Here is a 19,868-nt window from a genome sequence, read left to right on the forward strand (position 1 = left end):
ATTCGACGCAGGTATCCGGGAAACAGCCACACACTAACAAGCCGAAGCTGGGGGGCGGAGACTGTGAACTGTCCTACAGCCTGGCGGAAGAGGCGGGGGGATGAGCTCGTCCTAGGCCCGCCCAGAGAGAGTGTTGCGCATGCGTATGGGCGTGCTCTCGTCACTTAGGCGCCGGTCCCGAGAAGGGGCGGGGCCGGCTCTCCGCGCCGGAAGGGGGCTGACTGGGCGGTGCCGGGAGGCGGAGGTGGCGGCTGCGCGCGCGCGTGCGAACGAGGAACGCCGCGAGGGCCGGGGCGGGGCGGGCGGGCAGGGCTGTGGGGACGACGTACGGCGACGATGGCCGCGGCGGCGGGCAGCGGCGGGCTGGGGGCGACGGCGGGCACTGCGGGTCTGGGAGGCGCGGCGGCGGCCGCGGGCCTGGCAGTTTATCGACGGAAGGACGGGGGCCCGACCAGCAAGTTTTGGGAGAGCCCGGAGACGGTGTCCCAGCTGGATTCCGTGCGGGTCTGGCTGGGCAAGCACTACAAGAAGGTGGGTTCGCGCGCTCGTAGGGGCCGGAAGGCCACGAGACGGGGGTCGGGGGCGGCGACTGGCCTCGCGGGCTTCTGGCCGCCCCTCCCCCCGCGCGCCACGAGGGACAACAAAGGCAGGCGCAGGGCCCGCCACGCCCCCGCGGTGCGCTCTCGGCGTCCGCGCGCACGGTACTCCACTGGTCCTCCGAGCTCCGCTCTTGGGAGCCCACGCACCCCGGGCAAAAGCCCCCGCTTGCTCCTGCAGGAGCAGGTCGAGCTCAGCGACCCGGAGAGTGTGAATCTTCCTCTTTTGTTGGCTGCTTGAGGTGTGTGAGCTATGATTGTTAAAACTGTCGGAGCCAGAGGGGTAAAAGCGGCAAGTTTTGTTTAGAGACTAGTCTTCAAAGTCAAGTGAGGTGACGAAGGTTTTACTATCTGCTGTTGATATGCTAAAGACGGACTATGGACGATTGTATTCGGACGTTGGTTACAGCAGGTTAAATATAATGAATTACAGTATTCATGAGAACTAATATTAAAAAATGAAGGCTTTGGGCTTCCCTGGTGGCGCAGTGGTTGAGAGTCCGCCTGCCGATGCAGGGGACACGGGTTCGTGACCCGGTCCGGGAAGATCCCACGTGCCGCGGGGCGGCTAGGCCCGTGAGCCATGGCCGCTGAGCCTGCGCGTCCGGAGCCTGTGCTCCGCAACGGGAGAGGCCACAGCAGTGAGAGGCCCGCGTACCGCAAAAAAAAAAAAACAGTGACGGCTTTTACTTCACTACTTCTGGTTATGTATAGTGGGAGTGCAAGAGTTAATGTTCACTTGTGGCTAATGTGAGGCCTTCCCTGAGAACCCCATTCATGTTAGATCACCCCGCTTCATATCACCTTTGTTTTCATACCACTTTTTTTTTTTTTTTTGCGGTACGCGGGCCTCTCACTGCTGTGGCCTCTCCCGTTGCGGAGCACAGGCTCCGGACGCGCAGGCTCAGCGGCCATGGCTCACGGGCCTAGCCGCTCCGCGGCATATGGTATCTTCCCGGACTGGGACACGAACCCGTGTCCCCTGCATCGGCAGGCGGACTCTCAACCACTGCGCCACCAGGGAAGCCCCATACCACTTTTTGAGATTATTTTTATTTACCTGTTTGCTCTACCTTTGGAATGTAAGTTCCGCTGAGTCAGTGGTATTAAAAGTTGTAAGTTAGCCTCTTGTTTATAACAAATGTTTTTTTAGCGTCCCCTTTATGTAACTATTTAGGAATGACTCCCTTAGAAGGTGTAAGGACGCAGACTGCCAAAAATACTCTGCCCCCAAATTTCCGGAACACCCTTTTCAGTTCTCTACTTCCCCCGTTGTGGACCATAACCCTGGGGCAAGGACCTTGTTAGGCCTGTTCACTACAACGTGTCCCGGAACGTGTTTGATCCTCATTGCCTTGCTCTTAGTAGTTGCTTAGTAAATATTTGTTGGAATGAATGAAAAGATAGTCTAGGAACCTACTCATTTGGGGTGTACAGCGCAGTGGAGCCTATCAGCTTTTGGAAGTTGTTAGGCATGGACAGGGATCTTGGGTGCTTTTGCGTTCCATTGTGGTACTCTCAGAAATGACCATTCCTTATCTGAGGTTTTAGGAAGTGAGAAGCGGTATATATTTTTATTTACAATATATTTTTTGATTCTTTGACTTTTCCCCCCCCTGAAATTTTGCAGTCACATTTGGGATTGTAGCTTTTTCTCATTTACATGTAGGTAAACAAGAATATTGTTTTCCCTTGTACAATGGGAAATTGGTCACTTTTTTGGTGTTGGCAGTAGAGCTTCTGGTAGTAGCTAAGGGAGTTGAATATATTTATATTATTAAAGTATTGTTTATCATGTGCCCTTCAGCCAGTACTTTGGGTCTTAAATTAATATACCTTAATGTATTTTTCCCCCCAGTCTGGATTTTATACCCCAGTTTTATTGAGATATAATTGACATATAATCTTGTATGACTTTATCAGTGTAGCTTTAACAAAGAGAAATAGGAGGAATATTCCTTTGGATAGCAAGGAAGGGAAAAGAAAAAGGGAAGTACAGTAATAGTAATTTCTACCTCTCCAAACTCTGCATCTATTTGTGCCCAATTTTAAGAGGGCAGCTTTAGGCTTGGATAATCTTTAAGAGGTTTGTTTGGGTGGGTGAGGAACTGGCTGTGAGGCTGATTGCAGGATTTGTCCCAAAGTGTTGAAGACAGTAGGCTAATGTTGGCTCAGTGTGCCTGAGGCCTTAAAGACAAAATTAAAGTTAGGTTTGACCTCTCAGAGTTTCATAAAGCTAGAGTGTGTTTCTTGGGCCTACTCAGATTAAGAATTGTATATCCCTTGGGCCTGACAGTCAGAATCCTATCAGCCTCTGAGAGTGGTGTTGGTGTGGTGAAAATATTTACCAGAAGGTTCTTTGCTTCCTCTGTACAGGATATATCTCTACCTGGTATACACATTGATAAGATTTAACTAAACTTTTCTGTTGCATTTAATAGTGTGTTTTCAAATTCATAAATCTCAGCAAATAAATGAAATAAACATGACATTGATAGTAGCATTTTTATTGATGGGTTTATGTATGCACTCAGTGAACAACTGAACATCCACCTTACCCAGGCATTTAAAACATAAGTCACTTAAATCCTCACAGCAGTCCTGAATGATAGATATTATTTACTTCATTTTCCACATGAGAGACGCCTGAGGGTGGAGATTTAAGTAACTTCTCTAAGAATTACAGTTAGGAGTAGCAAATTTGGAATTCAAAGATCTGCCTGTCTCCAACCCCCCCCTCTGCCTTTTTTTTTTTTGGCTGCACATAATCCCTCTCTTGAAGGAACTCACAGTGTTGTGGAAAAGATAGACATAGGCACCTACTTATAAAACCCAGGTGATTTCAAATTAAAAATGAACTTCTTTGTATTGTTTTTGTCTTCTGAATGCCTATAGGAGGTGCTCAGTAAATATTTGTTCCATTAATGAATAGATTAACTAGTATAGAAACCTGTTTTTTTAGGCTTTGTTGATCCATTTGGCTTAGCAGTACAGAAAGGAGAGTGAATACTTTTTGACTGGGATGAGCTTCAACTAGCCAAAGGAGTCCAGAGGAGGTGACCACTTTAGGTACGTGGAAGCTGAAGCACAGAGAGATTAACTGTTTGCCTGAGGTTGCGTTTTCAGTCCACTAGCAGTGTGGAAGCTTGTTTATCTACCTAAGCTGCCTGCTTTGTATTACTGGGTGCATATCTTTCATCCTAACTTTGAAAGATATATTGCTATCCATAGTTCAGAGTGATTTTCAGATGATAAAACCTTGTGAAGGTGAAGTATATCTATAAGCCACTGAGTTCCCAGGTAAGTTTCTTCCCGAAGTTTGGCTTACCCCTGAAATAAGATTTAAGATTTTAGGATGATTTAAATAAAGATGCTTTGGATTTAACGAGGATTACTAAAATAGAGTAGATTGCCCAAGGAAGGCATTTCAGTGCCCTTTATATAAAGTATTTAACAGTTTAAGACTTTTCTTTTTTCCAGATGGGACATCTGCTACAATAGAATTGTTTACGGATAAGTTAAACTTTTGATACTATATTAATGTCACAGGGAATATAAAGCAGATTTATTGATAACAACTTTCCAAACATATCCTCCTAACTTTCTTAATCAAAATACTTTGAGACTAAAAAAATTTTTGTTGTCTTAAGTAAAACATTCTGTTGAACTTTTTTTTGATCAAAAGATAAAATTTTTATGACTGAAGTAGTCTATATAATTATTAAATTTTTTTCCCTTTAATCAGGATTCATTATTTTGAAAGCTATTAAGAACTTTTTATGTTTAGGTGAGATTTTTGGAAGCAGTTGAAATGAATTTATGTCTGTATGGGATAGTGGAATGAGCATTACGTTAGTTTGGAAGACGTTAGTTCAGTACTCTTGGCTGCTAATTGGTGTCATTGAGCAGATGACTTGATTTCCATGTTTTAATTTTTCATTTGTAAGTTGGGAGTAAGACTGTGACTCCCACAGACAGTTGTTCGAATCAAATGAGATAGTCTTTGAAGGTAGGATTATATAAATTTGAGGTGGTAGTGATACTTTTGCCATGTATCATTTGGTCCCCCTGCTTCATTCTTACTGGTTAAACAGAATGTTACTCTTAGAAATTTTTAAAAGTCGATTTAAAATCTTATAGTCGTACATTGACTGCCTTTTGAGACGGTATGAATCTGACATTAATTAATGTCAGATTCAATTTATTAGTTAAAAATGTCATCTCTTGCATACATTTTAATGTTTGATCATTTTTGTGGGTGATTTGGAGAAAGTAAATGGAGTTAAAAATGTTCTGTAGTTTAAAAATTGGATCTTAAAATACCTAAGATAATCATTTTGATTGGGCTTTGAACCTGGCCATCTTTATTCTGAAACTGTAGGGCTGTCCACATGAAATCTTTCTCATTCTTAATGACAATAAATGAAGCGTGTAGATAGTAGTGAAGTTTAGAATATATACAAAGCTATGTATATAAGTCATTAAAAATTACTTTTTGCTTGGAAGGTTGGTTTGTTTTTTGCTGAACAACCTTCCTCCAAATGGTGTCTTTCAGGTTTAGGATTTGGCGCTGTTCAGTTGTCTGCAGGTATATGAAAAATAAAAAGTTACGGTTATTAATTTTTCACGTTGCTTTACCATGTGTGGAAAAACTTGCAGTACTTTATGTGATTCCTTTGAGAAGCTTGTACTTATTAAAGATTATAAAGTTATCTTGTGGGTATGTACAACGTATTGTGCCAGTTCTGTGGGTTAGACTTGAAGAGTTTATTCTTTATTAAAGGTTATACTATGTTGAGTATTACTGATTACTTTCAAAATTGAGTATTACTTATTAAAGATTTACTATGTTGAGTAAATTGGAAAAAAAATCTGATGTTAAATTTTCACTTGAAAGTTCATAGTCCTCAGAGAAGTAAACTTGGTTTTTATGGGAATTGGCATTGTAGGAAAGGGGAATTGTGAGAAGTTTTTAACATTTAAAAATTGCTTACCTGGGGGCTTCCCTGGTGGCGCAGTGGTTGAGAGTCCGCCTGCCAATGCAGGGGACGTGGGTTTGTGCCCCGGTCCGGGAAGATCCCACATGCTGCGGAGCGGCTGGGCCCGGGAGCCATGGCCACTGAGCCTGCACGTCTGGAGCCTGTGCTCCGCAACGGGAGAGGCTACAACAATGAGAGGCCCGCATACCGCAAAAAAAAAAAGAAAAGAAAAAATTGCTTACCTGGTTTTTAACTTCTAAATTATAATAAAATGTGTTCTTTAACTGAAATATATGATAATATTTGAAGTGGATTTTTTTTTTAAAGTCCAATGGTTCTTAAAGTGTAGTTCCCAGTCACATAGTGTCACGTGGGAACTTGTTAGAAATGCAGATTCTTGGGCCTGACTTATTGAATTAAGAGAACCATTATTTTAGACTAACAGAATTGACATCTTATGTGCTTAATTGTATGAAACTTGTTTCCAGTTTTTGGCTCATGTCTGACATATTTGTTTCACTTTGTGGCCTTAAGGAAATGTGTTTTTACAGGACACCTTTAAATTAAATAAAAGGAAGCTATCTGTAAGGATAAAAAGGAGTAGTGTACAACAGGGATAGACAGACTTTTTCTATAAAGATCAAGAGTAAATATTGAGGCTTTGCGGGCCATGCAGTCTCAGCTGCACTGCTCAACTCTGCTCTTGCAGGAAAGCAGCCATAGACAATGTGCAAATGAATGAGTGTGCTGTGTTGATAAAACTTTATTTATGGACACTGACATTTGAATTTTATGTTATATTCATGTGTCATGAAATATTATTTTTCTTTTAATTTTTTCCCAGCCATTTAAAAAATGTAAAAACCATTCTTAGCTTGTGGGCCACACAGAAACAGGCAGTAGACTGGATTTTACCAACCTTTGGTCTCGGGGATTTCATGTAAAATAAAGCATTCCGGACTCCCTGGTGGTGCAGTGGTTAAGAATCCGCCTGCCAGTGCAGGGGACACGGGTTTGTGCCCTGGTCCGGGAAGATTCCACATGCCGCAGAGCAACTAAGTCTGTGTGCCACAACTACTGAGCCTGTGCTCTAGAGCCCTCCAGCCACAACTGCTGAGCCCGCGTGCTGCAACTGCTGAGCCCGCATGCAGCAACTACTGAAGCCCGTGTGCCTAGAGCCTATGCTCCGCAACAAGAGAAACCTCGACAATGAGAAACCCCACTCACCCCAACTAGAGAAAGCCTGGACACAGCAACGAAGACCCAGTGCAGCCAAAAATAAATAAAATTAAAAAAAATAAAAATAAAGTATTCCAACAAAATACTATTCTTCAGCAAAGTAACTGCATGCTGGCTGCTCTATTTAGAGTGGAAAGCTAACATACCTGAACAAATAAAAATTTGCGAGGATACTAAGCTTTAAGAATTGCCCTTTTATATTATGCTCTGTCTTTGATTGACAGTAGCACATCTTGAGAGCCAGTCAACTTAAGGCATAGTAATTAATGGTGGACTCTGTAGCTGATATTTTGCTGTATATGTATCACTGAGACATTATTTATTGCAAGAGAAACATTATCTTGAAATGTTGGGTGGTACTGGGAAAGAGGTTCTTTCCAGGAAGAAAACTTTAGTTTTTTTATGGAAGGAAGTATAGATGTTTTTTCCTGATCAAAATTGGAGGTTAAAAAAAAAATTAATGATGGCTTTTCAAAGTGATAGTGAATGCTTAATACTAAGTTAAGTTTTTACATTTAATTGAACTCAGTAATTTATGCTTTCCCTGTCATGTACCCTTTATCTTTCCTTGCTGTAATGCTCGCTTGCTGTCTGTCTACCACGAATTTGGCCTTCTTGACATTATTCACATTAGCATGGATAACTTTTCGTGTACATTTGTTTTAAAAAAAATTTTATTGTGGTAAAAATCTTATAAAATTTACCATCCTAACCATTTTTAAGTGCCCACACATGTATTTTTTTTAATGCATAAAAACAGTCATGTTATTATGCTTAGAGTTCCTGTGTGTCTGGAATTTGGATGGGCACAGTAGGGCCAATTATCTCTGCTCAGTGGTGTCTGGGGCCTTGACTGGGGATGTTTGATGATTGGCAGTGACCTGACAGCTGGGGGCCACAATCACCTGGAATCATCTTTACTCATGTGTCTGGTGGTTGTGCTGTCAGTCTTCTGAACAGCAGCTGGGGACTCTCCATGTGGCCTCTCAGTGTAGCCTGGGCTTCCTCAGTATGGTGATGTCAGGGTGGTTGGACTTCATTGTTCAGGGCTCCAGAGGTGGGTGTCCCAAAAGAACTATATGGAAGCTGCATGATCTTTTTTGATTTATCTTCAGAAGTCACACAGCATCACTTCTGTTGCATTCTAATGGTTTTAAGCGAGTCACTGAGGATGGTCCTGATTCAACATAGGAGGGCCATAGATCCCCACCTCTTGTTGAGAGGAGTATCAAAGAATTTGTGGACTTGTTTGAAAAACTGTACACAGTTGGCTCTCTGGCCACATGCGAAATATAGTGGCCAGTATGTCTCATTCCATTATATTAGGTTGGCCAGAAAGTTCGTTCGGGTTTTTCTGTTACATCTTATGGGAAAACCCGAACAAACTTTTAGGCCAATTCAGTAGCATCAGGCTCAAGTTTGAGGTCCAGGATCTCACCATCTAATTTAGGTCCGGGTGCAGATGAGAATGACACTTGGGTTTGGTTTCTTGGGCATAGTATTTCTCATTCTTAAGATCTGTTAACTGAAAGGACATGTTATCTATCCCTCCCCACGGCTCCCAGTATTTGTTTATGTAAGTGTCTCAGACACTTAAAAATCTGCCACCAGGCCAGTACTTAGGTACTGGGAAGTAAGCTAACATTGTCTTCCATTGTCTTCTGAACAGTTGCCCCAGTTTTTGAGTCTCTGTCTTTATCTTGCAGTATGTTCATGCGGATGCTCCTACCAATAAAACACTGGCTGGGCTGGTGGTACAGCTTCTCCAGTTCCAGGAAGATGCCTTTGGGAAACATGTCACCAACCCGGCCTTCACCAAACTCCCTGTAAGTACATCAGCTTATCACACTGGGACATCTTCAGTTTCTGTACTCTTGGGTGCAGCCTACAGCTCTTTATTTTGCTGCTGCTATCCTATAGAATAGGAAAAAGGAGGAATCGCTACAAAATTTTAGCTATAGAACACTTGCTTTTGAACTGTAGGAAGCATCTCTTTCAGGAGTCATTTAAAATTTGCATTAAACATCACAACAATTATTACCTAGACTTAACTGTTAACATTTTACTGTTGTAGTTTCCTTATTGTCTTTACTGTACTAAGTCTTTTCCGTTTTTTTCTCCTGTTTCAGTTCTTGTGGCTAGAATGTTGTTTCTTGGAATCTTATTATATTTTGTAGGTGGGATTCTTCTGAGCTTATGTGAGAATATGATTCTGTTCTCCTTGCAGTTGGTATTTTAACTGAAAGTTTGGCTTGGTATAGAAATATTGGGTTATGCCTTATTTCCACATTTGATTTTGTACAGAAAAATCTGATGTTACTTGTTGATATCCCCCTTTTTTTTAATTTTTGAAATTTATTTAGTTATTTATTTATGGCTGTGTTGGGTCTTCGTTGCTATGCGTGGGCTTTCTCTAGTTGCGGCGAGTGGGGGCCACTCTTCATCGTGATGCGCAGGCTTCTCGTTGCAGTGGCTTCTCGTTGCGGAGCATGGGCTCTAGGTGTGTGGACCTCAGTAGTCGTGGCATGCAGGCTCAGTAGTTATGGCTCGCCAGCTCTAGAGCGCAGGCTCAGTAGTTGTGGCGCACGGGCTTAGGTGCTCCACGGCATGTGGAATCTTCCCGGACTGGGGCTCGAACCCATGTCCCCTGCACTGGCAGGCGGATTCTTAACCACTGCGCCACCAGGGAAGTCCCTGATTTCCCCCTTTTTAATACTGATCTTTAAAATTCATAAATAAGTCTAGTTATCGTAAATCACGATCTGAAGACTCAATTATGTTTCTTTAGCTCAGGGAGCATTCAGTCTGTTAGTCTTCTCTGCCATCCTGTATTTCTTTATATTTTTGAACTCTGATTGTACAAATACTAGATTTCCGGGAACTATCCGTCCTATATTTTCCCATAATTTTTGTCTTCCATTTCTCTGATTCGGGTTTTTGTAGTTTCCAGTCTGCTGGTTGTTGCCTCTACTGAATTTGTTATTGGTAGACCTTTTTATAAATCTCAAAAGCTTCCGATTTGTGTGTTCTTATTTCATCACTAAACTTTTAGTTTTAATAACTCACTGATTTCTCAGATACAATTGAGAATAAAAAATATTGTTTTACTGATATTGCAGTAAATCTGTTCGTTTCACTTACGGTATTTTTGCTATCCAGACATTTATTTTCATTAAGTCAAATATATGGATGTTTTTTTTTTAATCACGTTGGGAAGCTTTCTCCACTTGTAGGTGATAAAGGATTTCAGCCATGTGTTCTTCTAGTATTTGTAGAAGAACAAATTTCTACACTATTTGTAGGTGTCATTTTTTACATGTAACTCTGTTATCCATTTAGAATTTATCTTGGTATTCATTGTGAGCAGTGGATCCAGTGCTCACAAAAAAAAAAAGCAGTTTTTCCATATGATCATCTGGTTAACCCAACAACATTTATTAAAGGGTGCTGCTTTTCTGCACGATTTTTTTTTTAAGATTTTTTTTTGATGTGGATCTTTTTTTGTTAAATTTATTTTATTTTTGGCTGTGTTGGGTCTTCGTTGCTGTGTGTGAGCTTTTCTCTAGTTGGGGTGAGCAGGGGCTACTCTTTGTTGCAGAGCATGGGCTCTAGGCGTGTGGGCTTCAGTAGTTGTGGCACGGGCTCAGTATTTGTGGTGTGTAGGCTTAGTTGCTCCGTGGCATGTGGGAACTTCCCAGACCAGGGCTCGAACCTGTGTCCCCTGCATTGGCAGGCAGATTCTTAACCACTTTGCCACCAGGGAAGCCCTGATGTGGACCATTTTTAAAGTCTTTGTTGAATTTGTTACAATATTACTTCTGTTTTATATTTTGTTTTTTTTGGCCATGAGGCATGTGGGATCTTAGCTCCCTGACCAGGGATTGAACTCACACCCTCTGCATTGGAACGTGAAGGTTTTTTGTTTTTTTTTTAATAATGTTTGTTTTTATACTGCTTTTATTTTATTTTTAAAAATATTTATTTATTTATTTATTTTTGACTTAGTTGCGTCTTAGTTGCAGCACGCGGGCTCTTCCTTGCGGTGCGGGGGCTTCTCTCTAGTTGTGGCATGTGGGCTCAGTAGTTGCAGCACACGGGCTTGGTTGCCCTGTGGCATGTGGGATCTTAGTTCCCCAACCAGGGGTCGAACCCACGTCCCCTGCATTGGAAGGTGGATTCTTAACCACTGGACTGCCAGGGAAGTCCCTTCCTCACTGATTTGAGTTCAGCAAATATTTAGCATTTGACTATGTGCCAAGTTCTGAGAATTCAAGGAGTAATGCAGTGTATTGTTTGTCTTCAGGGAGCTTACTTACCCTCTAGTGACCTATATGAATAGAGCCTTTGACTTTCCTCATCTCAGGAAATGTTTTCCAAGGGAAAGGACATTTGAACTGAGTCCTGAAAGTAGAGTATGGGTTCTTTAGGGACATGCTGGAAGATTGAATTTTCAGGCAGTGATAGCAACATATAAAAGCCTAAAGGCTTTTAATGTAGTTGCAAATAGTTCAACAGGGCTAGAACTGAGGGACAGTAGGCAGAAATATGGGCCAGAATCAGTCATAAAATGACAGGTTTACTGTGTTAGAAGTGTGGCTTTTATCTTGAAAGTGATTAGGAAGCACAGCAAGGGGGTAGAACTCTGTGACTTTTTTTTTGTGTGTGTGGGAAGGGTGGGTTGTGGGGCTGAAATAAGAAAGAATTGACTGGGATGACTCCACTGAGCAGATTGCTTTCTCACTAAGGTGGAAGCTAGAGTATAAAAGCAGGTTTCTGGAGAAAGGTACTCAGTTTAGTCTGTGTTGAGGTTGGCTCTCCTGTAGGTACCTCAGGTTTAGAAATCCCTATAGGTAGTTGGAAATGAGATCTGGAGTTCAAGAGAACAGATTGAATTAGAGGAAGAGATTTGGGAATTACTGGGTACTGGTTGAATTCACATTTGCAGAGCAAGATCATTCCTTTTATTTTAATTATTTTTTAGCTAATGCTTTCAAAATACCTATTTCTTAATATGTGATTTAAGTTATATATATTTGTAGTATATTGGTATTATAGTAAGTACATGCATATAATTTATAAATACATTGTTAGATATTGGAGGTACTTGCTCATTTTTTAATAAATGGGAACTACTCTACTGGATAATCGGCATATTTCATTTTCTGAACTATGTGACCAATTGAGGTTTTTGGGTAACTTAAAATTAATTGAAAGTAAAAATTTGCAAGAATAGTATAAAGAACTTTCACTTTCATTTAGAATCCCCAATTTTTAGCATTTAACCACATTTGCTTTATCATTGTCTTTTTCTCTACATGTTTGGGCATATTATTCTGAATCATTTGAAAGCTCCATGTTCCTTTACCTCCAAATACTTGAGTGTTTATTTCCTGTTCTCTTATATTATCAACTGGATTAGAGTTATCAAATCAGGAACTGGTTGAAGTTTTCATCATTTAAAACACTGTAATATAATACAGATTATATTTTATCAAGTATAAAATCATTTAGAATAAAATTTACATGTAGCTTTATATGAAGTATTATATGTAAGGTGATTCACATTGTGTTTTTGGTATTTCTAATTAGGATTGTATGAGTGTCTTAAAAAATAGTATTTACAAGGGACTTTATTTGTGGAATATTTAACTCCAGGGAAGTAAACCATTATTGTTTTTCCAGATTTTAAAGATTAGAGAAGAATATTTTTAGGAATAAACCAGAATTAAAAATAATTCATGACTTAGTGCCAGTGGTACCAGATGTACTTCTTTTTCTCAGAATAGTGTTTAGCTTTTTTCAAAATGAAAGGGATTGATATAATGTGTAATGGTGTAAAACAAAAATGGAGGAGAGAGACAATAAAGCAGAGAATGTTTTAGTGAAACATGTAAGCTATTTACCTTAAAAAGCTTTTTTTCCTGAATAAACTGGACTGGTGTAGGAGTTCACTGTTTGGGCTGTTTGTTTTTCGATTTTTTAAAAATCAAAATGGAACTTTATGTACTAACTTACTAAGTCATATTGGATATTAAACAGCTGGCTCAACATAGAGTAGGTTCTATCTAGTGCTAATTGAGAAGTTAGAAAGATTTAGGGGAAAAAAGTACTTTGTAAGGCTAAAAATATATTGCATAGGCAAACATAATATGAATTGAAATATTTTTTACCTCCACAAGTAAAAATTGTTGTTATTCCATAATCCCTTGAAGACTTAGTACATTTGCATGCATAACACAAACATAATTGTAACTACAGGCATATAGACTATAGACAATTTTGTATTCTACTTTTTAATTTATATTTTATTTATTTATTTAAAAAATTTTATTACGGTATAGTTGATTTACAATGTTGTGTTAGTTTCAGTTGTACAGCATAGTGATTCAGTTATATATATGTGTGTGTGTGTGTGTGTGTGTATATATATATATATATATATATACACACATATATATATATTCATTCTTTTTCAGATTCTTTTCCCATGTAGGTTATTATAGAAAATTGAGTGGAGTTCCCACTGCTATACAGTAGGTCCTTGCTGGTTATCTATTTTAAGTTCATTTATATCATTTTTAAATGTTATTTTATTTTATTTATTTATTTATTCATTTTGGTTGCCCCAGGTCTTAGCTGCGGCACGCAGGATTTTCATTGCGGCATGTGGGATCTTTAGTTGTGGCATGTGGACTTCTTAGTTGCAGCATGAGAACTCTTAGTTGTGGCATGCATGTGGGATCTTTTTCCCCAGCCAGGTATCGAACCTGGGCCCCATGCACTGGGAGCGCAGGGTCTTAGTCACTGGACCACCAGGGAAGTCCCTATATCATTTTTTTTTTTGCGGTTCGCGGGCCTCTCACTGTTGTGGCCTCTCCCGTTGCGGAGCACAGGCTCAGCAGCCATGGCTCACGGGCCCAGCCGCTCCGCGGCATGTGGGATCTTCTCGGACCGGGGCACGAACCCGTGTCCCCTGCATCGGCAGGTGGACTCTCAACCACTGCACCACCAGGGAAGCCCCCTATATCATTTTTTTAAATTAGATTGCACATGAGTGATATCATATGATATTTGTCTTTCTCTGTCTGACTTCACTCAGTATGAAAATCTCTAGGTCCATCCACATTGCTGCAAATGGCATGATTTCGTTCTTTTTTTATAGGTAAGTAATATTCCGTTGTATATATATACTATATTTTATTTATCCATCCACCTGTCAATGGATATTAAGTTGCTTCCATGTCTTGGTTATTGTAAATAGTGCTGCAGTGAACATTGGAGTTCATATATCTTTTTTTTTTTTTAATAAATTTATTTATTTATTTTTGGCTGTGTTGGGTCTTCGTTTCTGTGTGAGGGCTTTCTCCAGTTGCGGCGAGCGGGGGCCACTCTTCATCGTGGTGCGCGGGCCTCTCACTTTTGCAGCCTCTCCCGTTGCGGAGCACAGGCTCCAGATGTGCAGGCTCAGTAGTTGTGGTTCACGGGCTTAGTTGCTCCGCGGCATGTGGAATCTTCCCAGACCAGGGCTCGAACCTGTGTCCTCTGCATTGGCAGGCAGATTCCCAACCACTGTGCCACCAGGGAAGCCCCATATATCTTTTTGAATTATGGTTTTCTTTGGATATATACACAGGAGTGGGATTGCTGTATCATGTGGTGGTTCTAATTTTAGTTTTTTAAGGAACCTCCATGCTGTTCTCTGTAGTGGCTGTACCAATTTACATTCCCACCAACAGTGTAGGAGGGCTCTGTTTTCTCCACATCCTCTCCGGTATTTATTGTTTGTAGACTTTTTTTTTCTTTTGCCTATGCAGGCCTCTCACTGTTGTGGCCTCTCCCGTTGCGGAGCACAGGCTCCGGACGCACAGGCCCAGCGGCCGTGGCTCACGGGCCTAGCCACTCCACGGCATGTGGGATCCTCCCGGACCAGGGCACGAACCCATGTCCCCTGCATCGGCAGGCGGACTCTCAACCACTGCGCCACCAGGGAAGCCCTGTTTGTAGACTTTTTGATGATGGCCGTTCTGACTGGGGTTAGGTAATACGTCATTGCAGTTTTGATCTGCATCTCTCTGATAATTAGTGTGTATCCTTGCCTCTTTCGTCATGTCTTAATTGACCATAGGTGCATGGGTTGTATTCTGCCTTTTAAAATAGATCATAAGGGGACTTCACTGGTGGCGCAGTGGTTAAGTGTCCGCCTGCCAATGCAGGGGACACGGGTTTGAGCCCTGGTCCAGGAGGATCCCAAATGCCGTGGAGCAACTAAGCCTGTGCGCCACAAGTACTGAGCCCGCGTGCTACAACTACTGAAGCCTGCGTGCCTAGAGCCTGTGCTCCACAACAAGAGAAGCCACTGCAATGAGAAGCCACTGCAATGAGAAGCCTGCGCATCGCAACAAAGAGTAGCCCCCGCTCACCGCAACTAGAGAAAGCCTGTGCGCAGCAACAAAGACCCAGCACAGCCAAAATAAATACTTTAAAAAAAAGAATAAAATTTCATTTTACTTTATGTTTTTTATTGAGGTATAGTTGATTTACAATTTGTTAATTACTGTTGTACAACAAAGTGATTCAGTTATGCACACATATATTCTTTTTTTATATTTTCTGTTATGACTTATCCTGGGATATTGAATATAGTTCTCTGTGCTACTGAATATAGTTCTCTGACCTTGTTGTTTATCCATTCTATATATAAAAGCTTACATCTGCTAACCCCCCCAAGATATGGAACACTTCACAAATTGCGAGTCATCCTTGTGCAGGGGCCATGCTAATCTTCTCTGTACTGTTCCGATTTTAGTATGTGCTGCCGCAGCAAGCACTCCTGTAAATTTATTTTTAAGCATTATTATGGGTTTTGGAGATCAGCACTAAAATATGGTTGTCTTTAATACGACTTCAGTCAGAAGTCTTGATAGACTTTAAAACCAGTTGATTTTGCCTAAAATAAAGCTCATTCATTTCTTTTTTTTAAAAATTAACTTTATTTTTTGGGCTGTGCCGGGTTTTAGTTGCGGCACGTGGGATGTCTCCTTGAGGCGTGGGCTCAATAGTTGTGGCGCACGGGCTTAGTTGCCCTGTGGCATGTGGGATCTTAGTTCCCCCAACAGGGATTGAACCTGCGTCCTCTGCATTGGAAGGTGGATTTTTAACTACTGGACCACCAGGGAGGTCCCTCATTCATTTTTTTTAAATTTAATTTAATTTATTTATTTTTGGTTGCATTGGGTCTTTGTTGCTGCATGTGGGCTTTCTCTAGTTGTGGCGAGTGGGGGCTACTCTTCATTGCGGTGCGCGGGCTTCTCATTGCGGTGGCTTCTCTTTGTTGCAGAGCATGGGCTCTAGGTGCGTGGGCTTCAGTAGTTGTGGCGTGTGGGCTCAGTAGTTGTGGCTTGTGGGCTCTAGAGTGCACACTTAATAGTTGTGGCACATGGGCTGAGTTACTCCGCGGCATGTGGGATCTTCCCGGACCAGGACTCGAACCTGCGTCCCCTGCATAGGCAGGTGGATTCTTAACCACTGTGCCACCACGGAAGCCCTCTTATTCATTTCTTTTCTTTTTTTTTTTTAATAAATGTATTTATTTTATTTGTCTTTAGCTATGTTGGGTCTTCATTGCTGCGCATGGGCTTTCTCTAGTTGTGGCAAGCAGGGGCTACTCTTCGTTGAGGCGCTCAAGCTTCTCATTGCGGTGGCTTCTCTTGTTGCGGAGCACAGGCTCTAGGATTGTGGACTTAAGTATTTGTGGCACATGGACTCAGTAGTTGTGGCTTGCAGGCTCAGTAGTTGTGGCACGTGGGCTTAGTTGCTCCATGGCATGTGGGATCTTCCCAGACCATGGATTGAACCTGTGTCCCCTGCATTGGCAGGCAGATTCTTAACCACTGCACCACCAGGGAAGCCCTCATTCATTTCTTAAATTGAAATAATGTAAGATACCGAATCTCCAAATAGTTTCTTGAGCCAGGTGTTATGGGAAGAGCCCTGAGCTTAGGAATTAAATAGCCATATCCTACCACTCTGCAACCTTGTGTGAAGGCACTTCGACCTGTAGTACCATTTCTGGGAACGTGTTCCTTGCCCTACTGATCCCATGGCATAGTTGTTAGAATCACATGATGTGTGATAATGAAAGCTCTTTGAGAAATTAGAAGTAGTATGTAGTACTTTAAGACATAAAAAGTAGTTTGCTGACTTGTGTAGCAAAAGTGGTTTTGGTAAAAGTAAAAATGTACATGTAAGGCATACATATTATTTAAACATTTATTATACTTCTTTGCGGTGCGCGGGCCTGTCACTGCTGTGGCCTCTCCCGTTGCGGAGCACAGGCTCCAGACGCACAGGCTCAGCGGCCGTGGCTCACGGACCCAACCGCTCCGCGGCATGTGGGATTCTCCTGGACCGGGGCACGAGCCCGTGTCCCCTGCATCGGCAGGCGGACTCTCAACCACTGCGCCACCAGGGAAGCACTCAAATCCAGTTCTTAAGGAAGGTCCCAAAGAGCGATGTCTTCTTGTTTCTCTTCAACTTATGTTCCAGACATAGTGTATTTTGTGTAAATGAGCTGTGAACCTGAGAACTAACAGAATGCTGTAGTGCCCTTTGAATTAAAGCCAGAGTTTTCAGTTGAACATTGATAAGACTTGCTTTACCTTCTTACTCACTGCAAGTGTTTAGTATATATTTATTGGTTGATGTACCTTTGCTGTGATGTTAGTAACTGTCTCAAAGACAGGGAGAGTGGAAGGCTCTTTAAAAAAAATAAGCTAGAGAACCGAACCGTATTTACTTTCTGAAATTAAGCTTTTCTTAAAATATCTACAAAAATGTAAAGCACAGTACTGACTGATTTTAAAGCAACTATCAGAACTCAGTGAAATGATTATTACTCTTCAAAAGGAAATATGTTGTGGAGATTGATACACATAGTTTCAAGGGACTATCATTAAAATTTTTGGAATTGATTTTCAAATTGTCATAGGAACGTATATAGGGTTTTTATATCTATCTTTGGTGGAATGTAATGAATACTTCAGGGTAAAATTTGTTGTCAAAGCCAGTTCTAATAATAAGGTCATGTGATTGAACTGGGTAGTACAATTTTGGGACATTTTAAACAAGTCACAGTCTGTAGGCTGTCTCTCACTGATACTTTGGAATTGCTACCCATTAAGCGTGACTGACTTCATGGCAGGAATTCTCATGAACTTGGTCAGTCTGGTGTAGAGGAAAGGATGGGAGTTTGAGGACTGTCACTTCAATGATCTGTTTCCTTTATTTGAGTCAATAAACCATGCTTTGTGCTAAATAAATTTTAGGGAAAAGAAAGTTAATAAGAAAGGGCTTAGAGTTGTTAGAAAAAGGAGTTGGATCTGATCCTTGGTTTTATAATTGTTCCCTTCAGAGTACCTGAGTGGCAGGAATAAATGGGCAGGTCTAAGAGGAATCTGTTGTCTTCAAATTTTTCACTTTGAACAGTTTTTCCTGATAGACTTCTTTTTGAGCTTTCTACTCCTGAAAGTGTTCTGTGGCAAAGAAGCATTAGAAAACTAGGAATCAGTGAACATTATGGTCCCTACAGGTTTAAGTATTTTATTATCTGTATCTGAGAATGGTATTGTTTTGCCAAGATCATGCTAAATTCTAGGACTTTCTGGAAAGGGGGAGGAAAAGACCAAGATTAGCATGTAAGTCTGAGAAGCAAGAACAAAAGTACTTCTGGAGACAAATCACTCATCTTAGTCACCACAGGAGTGATACTACACTCTTGGAATGACTGGAGAAGTTCCTGATGTCCATGGGGTCCAATCTAGCAGCGAGGGCAAAACTGTAGAGACTTCAGACTGCAGCCTGGATCTCCTTAGAACAAGGATATTGTCTTACAAATACAGTTATCAAATTTAGGAAGTTTAACATTGACACAATACCATTATCTACTATATAATCTGTCTTCACATTTCACTAATTATCTCAGAAATGTATCTTATAAGATCTAAACCAAGATCCCACATTTTAGTTATATCTCTTTAGTCTTGATTAATTTGAAATAGTTCAGCCTGTCTTTGTCATTCATGACTTAAATTTTTAACCACTGGACCGCCTGTTCTTCATGACTTAAATTTTTGAAGCATATAGAATATGTTAGATTTGGAAAATTCTTCCATGTTATTACTTGTAGTTGCAGTTTGTTCATTCTGGTTACTGTTTAAGGGTTTGGCAAATTTTTTCTTAAAGGGACAGATGGTAAATATTTTAGGCTTGCAGGTATATGGACTCTGTCACAGCTACCCAACTCTGTTGTAGCATAAAAAGCAGCCGAAGACAATTACCTACATGAGTAGGTGTGACTGTGTTCAAATGAAAATTTAAAAACTGGGCAGCTTGGTCATAATTTAGTATCCCTTGCTGCATAGTATTTCACTATGGGCATACTGCACAATTTATTTATCCATTCTACCATTGATGGGTTTTTGGGATTATTTCCAGTTTAGGGCTATTGCAAATAGTGCTGCTGTGAATATTTTTGCATATATCTTCTGGTAAACATAGGTATTTATGTCAGTTACACTCCCACATGTGGAATTGCTGGGTCACAGGGGGTGCATGTTCAGCTTTAGCAGATATGGCCAGTTTTCCTGAACCCTTGTGCCAATTTATACTCCCACATGCAGTGTACAGTGTACAAGGGTTCTAATACTCTACTTTCTCACCAATGTTTGTAAGTTGTCTGTCTTTTTAATTTTAGTTTTTTGGTGGATTTGTGGTGATACACATTGTTTTGTAGTTGCTGATAACTAATGAAGTTGAGCACCCTTTTATATTTTGCACCATTGGGCTGTTCTTTTCTGTTTTTTACCAGTTTTTTAAAAAAATTAATTATTTTTGGCTGCGTTGGGTGTTCATTGCTGTGCGCGGGCTTTCTCTAGTTGCGGCGAGCAGGGCCTACTCTTCGTTTTAGTGCGCGGGCTTCTCATTGCAGCGGCTTCTCTTGTTGCGGAGCACGGGCTCTAGGTGCATGGGCTCCAGTAGTTGTGGCACGCAGGCTCGG

General features: G+C 41.2%; 1 protein-coding gene and 1 pseudogene across 4 annotated transcripts in view; one reads left to right on the forward strand and one right to left on the reverse strand.

Annotated features, from left to right (window-relative positions):
- Positions 1-336: 336 nt before the first annotated feature.
- The window catches only part of SMARCC1 (SWI/SNF related, matrix associated, actin dependent regulator of chromatin subfamily c member 1), a 181,286-nt gene continuing 161,754 nt past the window's right edge, over positions 337-19,868 (forward strand). For all 4 annotated transcript variants that reach the window (XM_060162096.1, XM_060162097.1, XM_060162098.1 and 1 more), the window contains exons 1-2: positions 337-531; positions 8,521-8,640. In XM_060162096.1, the coding sequence (XP_060018079.1) occupies positions 337-531; positions 8,521-8,640 (315 nt within the window). The remainder of the gene's footprint in view (positions 532-8,520; positions 8,641-19,868) is intronic.
- Positions 15,539-15,636, reverse strand: LOC132528349 (U6 spliceosomal RNA; annotated as a pseudogene).

This window comes from Lagenorhynchus albirostris, chromosome 10 (genome assembly GCF_949774975.1).
Source record: "Lagenorhynchus albirostris chromosome 10, mLagAlb1.1, whole genome shotgun sequence".
Lineage (NCBI taxonomy): Eukaryota > Metazoa > Chordata > Mammalia > Artiodactyla > Delphinidae > Lagenorhynchus > Lagenorhynchus albirostris.